This window comes from Cygnus atratus, chromosome 8 (genome assembly GCF_013377495.2).
Source record: "Cygnus atratus isolate AKBS03 ecotype Queensland, Australia chromosome 8, CAtr_DNAZoo_HiC_assembly, whole genome shotgun sequence".
NCBI lineage: Eukaryota > Metazoa > Chordata > Aves > Anseriformes > Anatidae > Cygnus > Cygnus atratus.
The window spans coordinates 3514663-3531722 of NC_066369.1; the positions used below are offsets into that span (position 1 = coordinate 3514663).

A 17060-nucleotide genomic window follows, 5' to 3' on the forward strand; every position below is an offset into this window, starting at 1 on the left:
CCCAATGTATGAACTTGTTAGTTTAGTATCTACTAAGAGTACTCCATGCAGCCATCCCTTACATAGTCCCTTATATAGTGAGCAAAGGGGCCTATGTTGCTCAGAAGGTCAGGTTTTCTTCCTTTCATTGAATTCTTTTCTCTAACCTGTGACTTTTTTTGACAGTTTAATTGACTTAAAGATTTTTTACAAACATAAGAAAAGTTTAAGTGGTCTTTTAAAGAATGGAGTCAGTCTTACGTCCATCGTTTCAGTATATGCTGAACTGTATTTCAGGTTATGTACAGAGTCATCATTTTTCTACTGGAGATTGTGACCCATTACTTAGGTGATTGGAAGAAGAAGCAGACTAGAAAGTAAACAGCAGAAAGACTCCTTTGCACTCACTATGAAATCACATTTTTGTTGTCCTTTAGTTATATTAGTAAGTGCTGAGTAGTTCATTATCAGCCTGAACTCAAATGCAATAAAATGGATAACAACATAGAATATAAAGAAAATTAAGTTTGAAAATTTCTGGCCCAATAAATTCTGTCAGTTGTAGCTTTCAAGGAGCTTCCCTTGACATACAGTGTTGTCACAAAGAGCAGGATTTGGTTCTTTGACCTCACTTTTCTGTTCTTGTCTTGATAGAGTAACATTTGACATATTGCTTATGTATTCTGCAGCTTTTTGAGGACCTTATAATAGGTAGGTACTAGTCAGATAATTTTAAGAAATCCATGATAGACACTGCAAAAACATTGCAGATTAAAAAAACAACAACAACAAACAAACAGACAAACAAAACTAAACTCAGGACTTACCACACTTGCATTTGTGGTCAAGCTATAAATACCAAGATATGCAGCCTAACACAATGGGATCTTTATGGTAGCTGTTCCCACTTACTACACTTTTACAACTTAATGGCTTATTTTTGTTAGAACCTCACTACAGTTAACTAATGTTTGTGGCTCAGAAAAAATCACTAAGCAATAAACTAGAGAAGAACTTTCCTCAATGAGAAGGCATTTTCTGCAGGATTTAAGGTTTGATCGTCTTACCCTTCTAAGCGTGCAGGCATAACTTATCTATGGTAAGTCATCTTCGAGGTAACGAGCATGTATGTTCCCTCTTGCTAGGGAATCTCTCTACGAAGCTCTTAGGAAGATGAATATGCTATGTTAAGGTAGTTGTAACTATCCAGTCATGTCAACCGTAAGGCAGGCCAGAAAGATATGAAAGTTATTTCCAAGTTGGTCAAACCCCTTTCATAGAGCAGCTGAGAGCTGCAGTGGGAAACATTTAACGTGTTTTCAGTTAGTGCACTTTACTCAGGAGAGAGTGCAACAACTGTCTAGGATAGCATTCTATTAAAAATACCTGCTTTTCCTGTTCAAGCTTCAGATGTTAAAAAGTGTTGTGTTTTTGTTTTTAACAGGGTTTTCTTTTTTGAGAATGGGTTTCTATGTCACAGCTGCTTTGGCTTCTTAATTTGTATAGGAGAAGTGCGGTAAGTTTTTCATGGTTTGATGCAAAAAGGGGAGACAGGAAAGAAGGAAGTTGAGTGTTCTTTGGTTAGTTTACAGTCTCTAGTGAGAATGATGGATTTGTATACCACAGGTTATACAGTGTGCAAAATTTATGATCAGTCTGAAAGGTTACTTGGAGCAATGTGCCAAAATCTGTACATCCAAAATTCTGTATTTACTTACATGCGTATTCAGATTTTGTGTTGTATCTGTATTGTGTCCAGAAGAAAAACAAGTCTGCTAGCAATGGTAAAACAGGAAGTCTTTCCTCAGATACCTACCAATTATTTTAAGACAGCCCACCTTTGTGTTAGAAATATGCTGTATAGCTGAAGTTTTGTTTAACAAAGAGAAATGATCTACATCTTTCTTGTTTATTGCGTGATTTTAAAAACTGTTGATAACTTTATATTTCTTATGTTCCAATTCTAACAGTTGTTTTAGACAGTATTATTCACATGCAGGGGGGTCAGACATGTCTACAGGAAATGGTAATTTTCATTACAAAGGCTTTCAAGTAGAAAGTAGAGTAGGTTTGTCTGAAAATAATTGTTATTTTGGCCCTAATGCTTGATGCAAGTGTAAAAGTACGCCCAGGAGAGTACACTAGTTCATAATGGCTTTAGATTGCTTTAGAAAATGGATAAGTTTACTGTGCTAATGGGATAACTATAACTTCTTTCTGTATTTGCAAGATTTACCTTAAAAAACAAAACAAAAATAGGGCAAATAACGGGTATAAAATGACAGTTTTGAAGTTGTTATAGTTACACTTTTGCATAGCAGTTACATGTTGCCAAGTATTGCATACTTTGCTGTGAGTCTTTGTACTGTAGCAGGGAATTGCATATTCTTGTATTGTCTTAATTTAACTACAGGATACTTGGTCCTTATCTAAAGCAACACTCTTGAGAATGGATCACTTGTCAAAGTTGTACACAAAATATTGTCCTCTTTGGGCTTTGGAAAAATAATTCATACAGCTTGTATTGTTCATGTTTACTACGGCTATGGAGGAAGCCTCCACTTCGAAAATTGCCACTTCCTTCTTTTTTATTTTTCCTTTTTTAAAGCTTGGTGGGTAAAAATGCTACCCTCTAATGCATTTGGATATACTTCAGTAGCATGAGGACTTTTCTTCCCGTAACTAAAATATTAGGAATCTTTTTTCAAGGTTGTGTATGTGCTGAATAGTTGAATTCAGCATGACATTGCTCTTTGTTGGAAAGCTTTGTGGTGTGAGGGAGACTTGATGATAAAGTCTCTTAGTGCTAAAAAGTATTTAATTTGTTCACCACTATGCCTCTCTGAATGCTTTACTCTATCTTCCGACTAAAAATAAGCACACCGGTGCATTTTAAAACTTTGCGAATGGGGAAGCTCCGTACGTGACTGTTTAAAAAAAATAAAATTACATTCGTTTACTACAAAAGTTCCCCAAAACCTCAGTTATAGCCATCTCTTAAGACTTGTTCTGGCTTTCTCGATTCCCTTCAGAAAAGTTGTTTTTTTTTCTTGAGGAGCTAGGATGTGGGGATAGCAATCATGAAATTCAGGGATTTGGCCAAATAGCATGTGATTTCCTGACAAATTTGTTGGTGATACCACAAATATACATAGAATGTTTTCTTGTAAAGTTTTTTTTTTCTATGTAATTCTCAAGTTTCAGTATAATTAGTAACTTGATGAGATTTTAAAACAAAAAAAAGTCATCTCATGATCCCCTCCTATCAAAGTATAAAATTAATTACATGCTTGTATGAGGAGGGAGGTTTTCCCCATGGAGAAAAACATAAAATCAAATTACTCCACTTTCATTACATTGAGTTTTGCTTTTTTTTTTCTCCTCAAAAAGCTATATGTAATCCGAACCTTAATGTTGAGTAGAAGTATCTTAATATTTCCTTCCATTATGCATTGCTATAATATAGTTATCTGCTGCTTTATTATTAATCATAGAGTTGCTCATAGTCATTTTTAAACTTAACTGCGCTCAGAAAAAGACCCAGTCCTGCTGGGGCTGGAATCAAATGAGATTTTACTTCTCAGTTCAATGGCAGCAGATTCAAGCCTTCACTTGTTCTCAACTGTTACTGCTTTTTTTTTTTTTTTCTTCCCATGGCTCTTGTTTTTTCATGGTTTCAGTTCTTAAGGAAATTTATGGAACAGTGGTCTTGATACCAAGACCTATGGCACTCCCCCCTATTAATCTTACCCCGTAATAAGAATTGGCTGTTTATTTCTGCCCTTTGTTTTATGTCTCAACTTTTTTTTTTTTTTCCCCAGTTCTGTCAGGAGTTTACTTCTCACCCATGGTTACCAAGTTTCCTTAATAGCCTCTTGTGATGAACAAAATGCCACAACTATAAATCTTTGTGCTTCAATTCATCCACCGTTTCAGGAGATCTGACCTTGAGAAGTTGTACTTGAGCTTTGAGGGCCTCCATATATTTAACTTCTCTCATATGTACAAAATGTGGCCATGTTCCATGTGGGTATATGTTTGGAGACGGTGGAGTAAAATGTGCATCGTCTCCTAACCTGACAAAATGTACTGACCTCCTAAAAAGACTAAATGCTGTACAAATGTTGTTTTGAAGGGTGTTAGTAAATGCACCTGAGGGAAAATACTGGGCAAGTTTCTGCTTATATCAGAGTGTACCTAGTACAGAACAGTACAGAAATAAATGTGGTTTTTGTTTGTTTGTTTTTCTGGAGGCAATTACTGCTTTGTCTGCTCTTTGTATACCCACAAATCTTTGATGCCAACTTTTTATATTTTTACAGAGTATTTTACCTTGAGCCTGATTGTAAAAAGGACAGTTTTCTTAATCTTCAATGTCATATTACTTCATGTGTTCCATTTTCCAGAAAAACTCCAAAACCTCTTTAGCATTAGAGTTATATAAGTATGTGAATTAAATAGAAAAATACTTTATTCACATTTTCATAGATCATAGAAAAATAGTCAAACACCATTTTCTACTCCCAGAAAGTTATATTTAATCCTCTGGTGTTAAAACCAGCCCATTTTGGCTTTTACCTGGTTATTTTGTGCAAGAAGTTTAAAAAAGTTAGTCTTTACTGCTTTAAAAAAATGTATCATATATCCTGCAGAAGTTTAATTTTTACTATTTGGTTCATCCAGAACAGAGGGTTTATTTGATTTTTTTATTTATTTTTTCTAAATAAGTTCAATCTAGAGAAGAATACTTAATGTTCCTGATAAGGACTTCAGGACTATACTTTTAAAGCACTTGCATAAAGTAGAACTGAAAGAAATTTAAAGTTTATAATAAAAATTCTGTGATCACTTTGTGGCAAATGTGGATCTTACAGTTACCCACATGAAGCAGAAGAAATGGACGGCCTAAATATTAGTTAAGTGCACTCTAGTGCCGATAATTACTGTAATAAAGGCAGTGTAGTTCAAGTGAACCTTATAGATTCTTGAGAGTAATTGTAGCCGCAGTCCCAAGGCTCATTTTCTGAGGAAAGATGTCATGAAGAAAGTGTAGGAAACTCTGTTGGTAATACTTTCAAATCATACAAGATTAATGGCTCATTAGATGAACGAATTATTTGTAACCAGCCTGAAATGAATGGAGAAGCAAGCTCCAGGGTATTTAACTTTTGTCTTTCACCGTGTTTCTGTAATGTAGAAAAATGATACAAAACTTGATGGAAAAAAAGTCTGACTTTTATCTTTCAGCCTTCATAGAGCAGATTTTAGTTGTCATACCTTTTTTCTTTGCCAGAGCTCCTTAGCATAGTTTTGGCGGCACTGAATGGTGAAGTCACATGCTGCTGTAACCGAAATTGCAGTAGTTCCTCGTGCCTCCAAATGGGGAGGAGGGAGGTACTGGTTCCTAAACTTTCTTCAGTTCTTCTAATGTTTATGCAAAGTGCCTCCAGCACAGAGTGTGATACAAAATCCTCACTACAGGCGGGAGAGAGGAGAGAAAGGGGAATGGTATCTTTGTGGCTTTACATCAGTTTCATAACTAAGCTCTGTTGCCTAGGCTTAATGCCTGAATGGATGGACTTTGCATTCTAGTGCACGCTGGTCTGAGGTTGAATGTGCAGTGTGAGAGGAGGGGCTACAAGAAACATTGCTTATCTTCTGAGCTTTGAGAAAATACATTTTAAATTCTTAGATGATGTGGATAAAAAACATTTGATCAAAAATGTTCTGTATTGTTCAGCTTGTTTGCCCTGCGGATAGCTGCGTTGCTGCTGTCCTTTGAACTTGTGAATGCTATTAGGTATCAGTGGGATGCTGCAAGGCTCGGACCTTCCAGTGCCATCATTTATCAGTAGTGGGATCTTGCCGTAATTCACAATTGCACCTGCTTTCTGGGTAGTCTGAGTAGGCATCAAGGACACTATTACGGTGTAACAAATTAGCCATCAGCTTGAACATCATCTTCAGTTAGGGTCTTAAAATAATAAGTTATTATACATACATTTTCTTTTTGTCAAATCACTATAAATTGCAATTCTGTATTTTTTTCTGTAGTATTATCTTTACAATATTTTTAATTGGTGTTGAATTATTGATCTGAGGTTAACTAAGCTTTTAATATTGCTATCCTTCTACTTAATTGAATGCTGATTATGGTTAATTGTAAATGATACATATAATTTATTCTTAAGTCAAACTTTCACAGTGGGAATGATTGTGGTAATATGCTACTTAAGTACAAACTACGGACTTAGTACTTGCATCTTTTTCCTTTTGATCATGCTTTTTTTGTGTGTGTGTGAAAGTTGTTTGAAGAAGGAAAATTGTGTCACAGGTCTGTCATTTATTGTGAAGTGTTTCCAAATTTCTAATATTGTCAATCAATTGATGTAATCTTTATCAGACAGAGTAGTTTAGGAAGATGTATAAGAAAGGAGGAAAATAACACTAATAGTTGTATTCAGTCTCTTTATTTGCGGTATATAGCAAGTATCATCCTTACTAGTTATGAAGCTGAAAGTTCTATCAAGGTATGATAAGTACTGGAAGTAATTTCAATTGAGTTAACAAAGGGAATAGAATGAAAATCATTTAAAACTGGTTCACACCAACAATTCTTTGTGCACTATTAACTGCTAAGATCTAGTCACAAAACATTATTCCGAGGAGAAAAGATTTAGTGAACCTTAGAAATTGGATTTGATTTATGCCAGAAAATCTGCCTTTTCACTGCTTGAGATTTCTATGGAAGGAAGCCACAGTCTTTTACCAAACGGTTTCTAAGGTAACATCTTATAGCAGAGCATCTGAAACCAATTTGGTTGTTAATGAGAAATAGTTCTCTCAGTGGTGGGAAAGTGGGGAGTGAAAGAAAAGGCTTCAACATTTGGCAGTGTGTCTGTAAAGACATTTAAATGTGTGCTGCTGCTCTGCTTATGAAATTTCTACATGAATTACACATTCACAGTCTACCTTTCAAATGATAGGTCGGGATTTGTCCTTCCATATAAATTGAGAAGTTATGAATGATAAAAATACTTGTGTCTGACAGCTGTATAATTTAAATAGCTGGCATTTTCAACTGGAAAGACCTTTATTCCTACAGGGGAAAAATAATTGCTTTTTTGGGTGATAGTGTATTTTTACTGAAACACTATTTTGTACAGAAACACATCCTAGTGAATTGGTGGTTTCTGAGCTCCAGCACCCCGCTGATAATGGGTGCTGCCTGCAGAGTTCCTGGGCTCGTTGTGGGAGCCATCCTGTGACATTGCTTTTATAACTCCTTTTCTAAAGTTGTGTCTAGATCAGAGATGCACCTTAATGTTACGGTAGGTGATCTGAATATCCTTCACAGTCTGACCCTCTTTGGGATGGAGGGAATAGAGTACTTCTGTCAACAGTGGCTCATTGCCATTTCCTCTCAGGAAGAGCGAAAACTAGCAATTCTGGCTTCCCTTTCCCTGCATACATACTCAACACGTTAGGGCTCTGTCCTGCTCTTACACTGTGCCTAGGCTGTATTCCCGCAGTCTGTTCCTAGGTGCCTGAGTAGCATTGTGGAGTTGAAGATCCTGCTTGCATACTTTCCTTCCTCATGTTATTGAAGTCTGAGCTTATTATAACCGAGTCACAGAAGAGAAAAAACAGTCCCAGATGACCCCTTTGCACTAAGCAGCGGATTATATTTAGCAAAAGCATCTGAAACATGAAAGTAAAGCTTCAATCAAAAAGAAATAGAAAGAAAAGCAATATCTAGACAGCTTTTACAGAGGCAAGAGAAACTTGGTGGTAATCTCTAGACTTAGATCAGGTGTGTTAGCAATATCTTGGCATAGCAGTGTTTGAATAACATGAAGCTATGCTTGCAGGATTGTTGTAATGCCATAAAATGTGTGTCAGTGTAACTTTAGACCTCTGTCGAGTTCTCTGGTAAATCTCCTTGTACCAGTATGCTGTTACTATATGGAGGTACCTGCCGTAGTGCAGTGCTCTGGGGGCCCTCCCCACTGTCCTGTGAGGTCAGAAGCTAATTCATGCGTGTACTTCAACAGCTGCAGCTCCTCTTGCACCATATCCATACAAAACCACCTTTATCAGCACCTGGTTGTCAGAGTTACAGCACCCCTTTGGCATTTTTGTGTTGTTGCCTCACCAAATGCCGTTATTCCTGCAACTCTCATATAGCTTGGTCCTGGGTCTTAAATGGCTGAGTTTTAGCTAAACTTGTGTAGTACTTCTTTAGGGTTGGTTAGGTACTACTCGTCTGCTCAGTGCCCGTCAGTTAACGTTGTCCTACTGGTTCTTCTAGAAACCCATCACCTCTGTAGGTTCCTTTCCTGCAAGGGCACCTGCTCCATTAGGTACACATTATTAGGTGACACTCTTGGGATCCGAGTAAAAATGTCCAAGTTATTTCATAAAATTGGTTGTGATTAAATTTGAGTGTAACCACATTTCATAAGTAGAAATGCTCTGCAATTGCCTTATGAAAATTATGGAGAAAGAGAGCTTCATAACAAGCTTGACTTTGATTTCACTTGCTGCAAAGGAAAACCCCTCCACTCTCAAAAGGAAGAGAGGATGCAATGAATACTTCGTCATGTGATGCTAAATATGATATGCAGGGTAACTGACCCGATTAAGAAAAAACTGAGCCAAAATGCAGCAGCAAGAACACTTGGGTTCTGTGCTATAGTTACAGAAAGTCAGTGTGACCTTATCTGGTTGTGCAAGAGCAGCACCGGTGATAGTGCTGGGGAACATCAGGAAAGAAGGGCTCCAGGAGACAAGTTAGTGGGGAAGGACTTTCTGATCTCTTTGTGGTTGGCTTGAATACAACTTACTATCTTTTTTGTTTTAGTAAAAAACACGGAATATATCAAATTATTTAACTACTGCTGCTGAAAGGGGGATTTTTTCTTGCTCTCTTTTTCTCCCTATTCCTTCCTTGGAATCTTGAGTTTTGTTTTCCTCTGGAGAGTTATTCAGCTTCCTGAATAATTATAAAACTATACGCTTTTTTGGCTGTTCAGCAATCTGAATCAGCTTGTCAGGGAGTCATATGAATGCAAAAGTAGGTGAAAGACGAAGAGGAAAGACTCTGGCAGCCTCTTTCAATGACAGTAAGCAAGGACAGTAAGTAAAGACTGCCTGTCCTTGAGCCAGCCTGCAGAAGAGGCACACCATTTTGTGAATGGATCAGCAGTAAACCTTGAAATGTGTTGTATGTTCACTTGCTGTGTGTGTAGGCAGCATTTTATGTTTTATCATGTCATAAGATATCAGTGGAATCAAGTTGTACTGACACCAAAAACTTTAGTATATTTACAATGTGAAATTGGTAAAGATGCGTTACATGGCCCTAATGTTGATGTAATGTTGAAATAATAGAAATAAAACTAATAGAACAAGGTATTTCAAGCTTATTATGGTATATAGTAACATGCATATAGTGAGTACGTAAACATGAGTAAAAGAGTATTTGATATTTTTCTTTTGAGAGTTTTCTTCTGAAGTGACTACTTAAAGATCAATCAGCAAAGGAATGGTATTTTTTCTAGGTGTTTTGCCTGTCAGCTGGGTGTTTTTATTGCCTACTGATGTCAGAAGAGAATTAATCTGTGAGATGATCTCTGAATATCCAGCCCGCAGTTTCTCTAACGTGAACTCTTTTAATGTAAGTGGTTCCATTGATTTCAAGTAGCCATAGTTATTCATATCAGAGGACATGTTTATATTTTCAGATAATATTTTCGTATTTCTCACAGATTATGAAGACATAAGGTCCCCAGAAAGTGAGAGAGAAAGTAAATCATGATTCTCTTTTTGGGGGGGGAGGAGTGGGGAAATAGTTCTTAAGCATTTATTTATTTAGTGCATCAGGACTGTTGTAATTCATCTTGAGGAACAGAAATTAGGATAATTCCCTCAAGGGTAATCTTGGTCTCTATTTCCTCTGAAACAAGTGTGCATACCATCATGGAATGGGGAACAATAACAAATACATCCTGAGTTTTCCTTCTCTCCCACTCCTCTCTCCCTTTACCTTAAAAGGGTTAAATTAAAAAAAAAAAAAAAAAAGCTGTTTGTCCTAAATGTTCTTACTGAAATCCATTATGCATGAAAAGAGTCTGAGTTCATTTGCAAGACCTCTAAATGAACTCCATTCATTCTGTGCTTAGAGAAGTCCATTCAGCCAGAAACAGGCATAATAATTGCAACCTAATTTATTTGGCACCGATACCAGATTATTAAAAGGGATTCTTGTGAGAAAGTATAGTATTTTTTCTATGCCAGTTATATAATTTTTAATAAAATTCCTTTAGTATCTGAATAATGTAATAATTGCATGTGTGTTCTTTGTGTATAGATGCATAGTAGTTGCATTCATCAAATTCTTAAACATTTATGAAGATTGTGAAATAGCAATTTTAAAAGTGTGATTTGAATTAGCTTAACTTATTTTTTTGGTGTAAAGCAAGTTGTAGGGACATTATCTGTAGATGGTTCAGAAATTAAACCAGTTAGAGTATTAGTCATAATTAGTGACAATGGAGAAAAAAATCTTTAAAATTTCCTGTCTTTTAAAATATTATAACTTTGTGTACATTAGGAAGGTAAAATCCTTATGATATGCATGTCAAAATTGTAGGAATATAATATCATTTTATCACTCTAAAATCTATGAAGATAAATCAAGAATTGAATACTCCAAATTTTGTACATCCTAAATGTAATCAGGGGTTGTCCCATTGTGATCAGCAGAATTTCATGCTCTTCAGGTGTCTGTGTATATTAGACCATATTATAGCTAAAATGATTTGCCAGTGGTGAGCAGGATGATAGAAGTACCATTGACTTTCCTTCTAAGATTGGGAATGAACAAAAATGATAAGCATTTAGGAGAACCTGGCTTGTTGTACATGCACGAGGACTTTGTAAGCACTCGTTTCTTGTGTGCACGTACTTGTGTGTCAGGAGGTCACACGCTGCTGTGGGCATTCTCTCGCCAGTTCAGGTATGGGAAATGCTGTGGGTGAATCTGAGGTAACTGTGTTTGTCTCCTTTTTCTGACTGTCTGGGTGAGCTTACACGCTTGTTAATTTCATAATGTACAGATAGTGGTCCTTAATGTACAAATAAATACTACGTTTGGAGGAAAAGAGAAAGTTATCAGTGGATACAAATTTCATTTTATATTATTCTTTGACCTGTAGTCCTTCTGCAGATAGCATTGTAGCCATCTGTGTGCTGACTGCTGTTTCTGGAATTAGGGCCTTTAAGTACTAGACATCACCTTAGAAGCTGGCTTTAATAGCTGACTGAGCATTTCCTCAAACAAACTGTAGAAAATACTGTTTGTGGGAAGTCTGAGTAGGGGTGAATGGGTGAGGGGCTCATGGCAGGAAGAACAACTAACAGGAAAGGGTAAGTAGAAATATCATCCTCCTTGCTCTCAACCAGTTCTTTATCTGACGGTCCTCCTGCTGGTTGCTTTTCCTGCTGAGTCTCCTCCTCCTTCCGTCCCCTTGACAAGCAAAATACACTTTTTGTACATCCAGTGAATACCTACACAATGAGAGTTACTTGACTTTGTTACCGAGACTCCCTGTGTACCAATTCTCTAACTCCTGTGCAGGATTCCATTGTTCTGGTTACTGCTGAGCTTGATGTTATGTGAATTGCACCTGCAGCATGGCCCAGTCTGGGGTTCCACAATGCAATAATAACTTGAAACTACCTGGAGTTCAAAGAGTAAACGTTTCATGATATGCTTTTCTGCAATGTAAATTGTTTTTAAGTTATACATTTTGTTTCATGTTGTTAGTGTTTCATCTGTAAATGTTGTGCTCCTATATGAAAATTAAACGTCATATACTGGTTTTTCATAATGTGTCTATTTTCTGTTTGGTGTTCTTCAGCCTGACTTATGATCTCACTTCTTTACAGTTACTTCTTTTTTTTTTTTTTCTTTTTTCTGATCAGCACCAACAACCTAGCATCTTACGTATTGTCACAGCCTAGAGATCTGTAAGGGCACACTGCCTGTCAGTTCCCATTTCTTTGCTATGTGAAGTGAGAATTCAAAAAGAAGGTTCTGTGATGATATTAATTAAAAAAAAAAAGTGGGGGGGAACAAACAATGAAAAAAGAAGTATGTCACTCATAATTCACTTCTAATTTTCTAATTTCTTTTATTTAGGTACTTCCCATCAAGGTGGCTATTCCCATGATGCTGTGGTCCATGCATTACAGAAATGTGGCATTCGTCATATTGACACAGCAAAAAGATACGGCTGTGAATCTCTTCTCCAAAAAGCCATTAAAGAGAGTGGTGTGAACCGGGAGGACCTCTGGATAACCACCAAATTGTGGCATAGTGATTATGGCTATGAAAACACAAAACAAGCCTACTTGGAGTCATGTGAAAGACTTGGTGTTGACTATCTTGGTATGAATCTTTAATGTAACTCATTTACCATGCCTTCTCTGTGAACGTTTGGAAAGATGAATGAATTCTTGTAAAACACTGTAGCACAGGTAGATTACAGTAGTCAAATTCTGCCTTTACACTTTTGCAAATTTCTTGTTCTGCTTATTCTCTAGGAAATTTGCATACATATAACTGAGAGCACGTAATTTTTCCTTGTTGCAAATCTTTTAAAACAGATTAAGGTGTGTTTTTTGTAGAAATGCATTTCATTGTTAAATTGATTTGAGGATCAACTACAAGAGTGCTATATATTTTGCTGAAACACCCAAAACCTAAAAAAGAACAAGGATTCACAGACTTGACAATAATTTATTGTTAACAGGGACACAAAAATGCCTAAGCTCTTGTGTGGTCTGCTAAATCTCAGAGAATGAGAGTCCTTTCTACAAGTTATTTTGCAGGATTATTGACACTTCTAAAAAATTAAATAACTGCCTTTGGTTTGATCTGTCTGCTGCAATATACTTCAGGGAAAAATTAGAAGTGTCTATAAGACTTGAGAAGACTAAATTTAACACTGAGTTAGACTTAGTTTTAAGTATACCCTGGTCATGACCTTCTCATAGTCAAAGATGAGATATTTTTACTGCAGTTTTAGACAGGCAACAAGCTGCAGTAGTGACCACAATTAATTCTGTGTAATAGATCACAAGAGCGGTGGACCCTGATTAAAAAAAAAAAAAAAAAAACAGTTTTAAACTGCTTTTACTTCTTCCTGCCTAGCTAGAGCAATCAAAGAAAGTGGAGAGACAGAAAGATGAATTTAAAGTAATAACCTAAAATAATGACACTGGTGGAGAGAGTGTTAATGCTGACAATCAAGGAATAATTGAACATTATATGTTAGTGTCCTGAAAATGCACATATGCTTCTCTTTCCTCACTCTGTCCACCTGTTACCAATAATCAAACTTTAATGAAGTGAACAGCTTTTTTGAAGTACAGATTTTGTGGAATCATTTATTGATAGCAGCTGTGTGCTATATTTGCTGGCTTTTTTGCCTGGTACTTTTCAAGATGAAGAGGCAAAACCTCTATCTGTTAAAGACTTTGATTTTTATATGCACATCTTTGGCTCCATTCCTAATGGAAATGTATCCCTGAACTGCCTGCACAGGTACAGAGTAAATCAAAATGAATTAATATTTCTTCTTCTCTGTCCCATGCAAATACAGGTCACTGCAAGGAGACTCTCATTTAAAAAAAAAAAAAAGTTTCAGTCCTTGGGTTTGTCCTCTAAATAGAGAAATAACACGTTTCCTTCTCTCTGCTTTCTGTTTATGTTTTGTGTTTGCTTTCTTTTTTTCCTGTGCTTTCTGTGGAACTGGTACTGAATGCCAATGAGAGGAAAACTTGACTCACTTCCAGGAAATCATTCTCAGTGATTCCTTTCAGTAATTTGCTTCTTTCTCAGGTAGCAGACTGGTTAAAGTAGGTGCTCACACAAATACTCAGCTTGGAGATTGCCGCTAAGCAGAAGTTTGTGAGCTGGGGGAAAAAAAAATCTGAGAGCTAGAAATGCACTGATACTGTCACCAAGTGAGTGACTCCATGGTCTGGCATAAACAGAACATCATATCTGTCAGATACTTTCAACTCAGACTTCTTTTGCTCACATTATGAAGGCAAATTTAGAAGTTATTACAAGTGCCTGCACAATTTACCCCAATATCCAACACTTTTTTTTCCTTTTTTTTTTTTCCCCAGTCTCCTGTCTTCCCTCCTTTTCTTCCTCTGCTTTCTTCCATTAATGTGGAGATGTTTGAACAATTTATAAAGGTCTTCCTGAATGACCAGTTAGTCAAACACAGTGAGCTAAATCGATGCTGACTTCAGTTTGTTTTAACTTGATGTTTTGTAAACTGTGATGAGTTAGGAAATACTTCATGTGCAATTCACGGATCTGTCAGTGAGGATGGTGACCTCCACCAGAGGGATGGGATGACAGAATAACTGTTAGACACAATATGATCTGCTGTTGTGTCAAAGAGATAAGGCTGAATTCTGTGTTCTGTGCTCCATGTTCTGGTGAAGGAGGCCCTTAGAGGAGGTGCAATATGTGGTATGTTTCACGGGGTTTGTAAAAAGCATCACACTTTAGGGAGTCATATATCTTCTATCTGAACACACCTGAACTGGAAGGTGCTATTGGACGGATTTTCAAACAAGAAGTGGAAGTACCTTGAAACATGAACTTTTCAAGTGTTTCACAAATGTTTAGAGTAAGGGCTTTTTGTTGGGAATTTTGAGGCTTGTCACAAGTCTTAACAAAAGTAAATAGAATACAGAAGACTGGTTTGCAAATACAGTTATAAGCTTGTAGACTTGAAGCTTAGATACCTTAGCTCTGCTTTCATTCATACCTGCATTTTACGTCACCTTTCTGCTGGCCAGTCTATGCAATAGAGAGGGCATGAAATTCAATGACAGGAAAAGTTCTAGTAATAACAGCAGTTTGTGTCCAGGCCTGTTTAGGAAAGTAAATTATGTAGTTACAAGCATGTGTTACAAGCATGTTCTAGCCAGCAGTTTTTCTGTGAAATAGAAATATGAAATGTGGAGCAAAGCATTACTCTAAGTTTGAATTTCCTAATTTCATCATATATTAACCAAATACATGGTGGTTCACAGCATTTCCAAAAAGATATGTGGTTCATATAGAAAATTGCAAGATCCTAGATAAGTTACACCTTTATGTTAGAGGGAAAGTTAGCCGTTCAGGGGACTGAAAAAGAAAAAGCTCTAGGGGCCTGGCAGCTAATTGTGCAGCTAAGCTTTGTTCCAAGGAAAGTCTTGTTAACGTCTCCTTGAGGACCACGTAGGCTACAGTCCATCCATGCAGACTGCATTAAAGATGTGGTGAATACTAGTTGATAAATCTGTGCGTTAGCAGTAGAAAATGCCAGCTGTTGAAACAGATTTGAGGCAATCACTGCTTTTTAAGAGAGCATTCCATGTAAAACACCATTATGAAACTTTTTTAATAGACAATTTCAGGCAAGTTGTATTAGGCGAACAGTGTTCCAGGGTTTTTGTTCAAATCAGGAGATTGTATATCCATGAGAAGCTGGAATTTTTTTCTTATTTGTGGGCAGTGGTTATAACAGAGGTTCCCCTTGCATTTTCTAAATGCGGTCCTCCAACTAGCAGTCACAGTAAACCAATGTGAAATGGCAGCAAATGTTACAGGTTTGGCAGTGGCAGAATACATTCCTTAGGATTTAGATCAAACCTCCAAAGTAACTTCTACTTGAATGTGATTTGTGGGTTACTGAATTCATAGACAATTTTTTTCCTTGTGACTGTTCTGAGTTTGTCAGATTCAACCAAATTTAACCTATCACAGATCCACATCTGGAGTTGGGCAAATATTTGTCGTATCAGCATATTCAGTTTAATAGGTCTCTGTAATTTCTTGCATCTGAGTGATGATAATACACCCAATTCAGATCATGTATTAATTCAGAATGTTTTGGAAGTTACTTATTGTTGATCCTTGTTCCAATAGAATACTAATGAAAAAAAGTCTAGGCATTGCCATTGCATTGAGATAACAGTGCAAAACATTGAAAAATGTGGTTTTGCTTTTAGGTTTGGTATGATCCAGGGCCTGTTCTTCAAAAGCAGGTTTGTTATAGTGAGTTCTGACTCATTCTGTGCGCGTCTGTATACACTATATAAATATATATATATATAGTGTTAGCAATTTCATTAGAATCACAAACTTCTATTTCCACAACATGCTGTAGAATTAAGAGGAACTGTGTTGATTGTAGGTGCCACAACCGCTGAAGTTATAAGCCACTCAGTGTTTTAAATGTGTGAAAGCAGTTCACATATGAATAGTTTTCCTGCAGCTGTGTTTTAATGTTTGAACCTTAGGCCCTCATTTACTACTGCACTTCACCACAGCTTGATTATCTTTAAGGGATGCTTTAAAAAGTTGGTAAATACAAAACTTGATTGTGATTTTCTCAAGTGCATCCTGATACTGTGAACCATTCTCTTTTTTATTTTGAGTTAAGTTTATTTAAAAAAGAATACGGTTGGAAGAGACCTCAGAGTATTTGTTAATCCACCCACCACTGCAAGACAAAATTAAATCTATATTCACATCATTCGAAATGTAAAATGTAGTCAGCTAAAATGCAGTCTGTTCTAAAAAACCTTCAATGGTAGTTATGCAATTCTTGGTTAATGGAATCTTAAGCTATTTTGATAAATTATTCAAAACTAATTTCTTGCCTCCAAAATGAAAATAACAGTGTTTGTGTTCTTGTAATCCCCCAGGGGGAAATACTTTCACCAGAAAGAAAGTGTGGGGATGCAGGTGTGAATGTGTGTATAAATGAAGATGAAATAGTAGAGCTTGGTTTGTGAGGTGCTTACTGTTCACAGGTCTTATGTAAAGTTTTCTAACATGCAGTAGAAGTAAGCAGATCCTCTCTTAAAATAACCATGCTTAGTTTATTTAAATAGAGTGGCAGCTCCATTGCTCATTGCAAGGTACATCGTACTGTGCTATTCTTTCCACTTCTAGCTGTGCTGTGGTGGTTGGTGCTTGTCTGGCAGAAAGACCATTCTAC

The 17060-nt window shown here is 36.6% G+C and overlaps 1 protein-coding gene across 2 annotated transcripts in view; it reads left to right on the plus strand.

Moving 5' to 3' along the window:
* Window positions 1–17060, plus strand: part of LOC118243306 (uncharacterized oxidoreductase ZK1290.5-like) — a 49693-nt gene that overhangs the window by 1400 nt on the left and 31233 nt on the right. For both annotated transcript variants that reach the window (XR_007708591.1, XM_035537240.2), the window contains exon 2: window positions 12185–12433. Coding sequence is in view for 1 of the 2 variants with exons in the window: in XM_035537240.2 (XP_035393133.1) it covers window positions 12185–12433 (249 nt within the window). In the remaining variant the exon portion in view is untranslated. The remainder of the gene's footprint in view (window positions 1–12184; window positions 12434–17060) is intronic.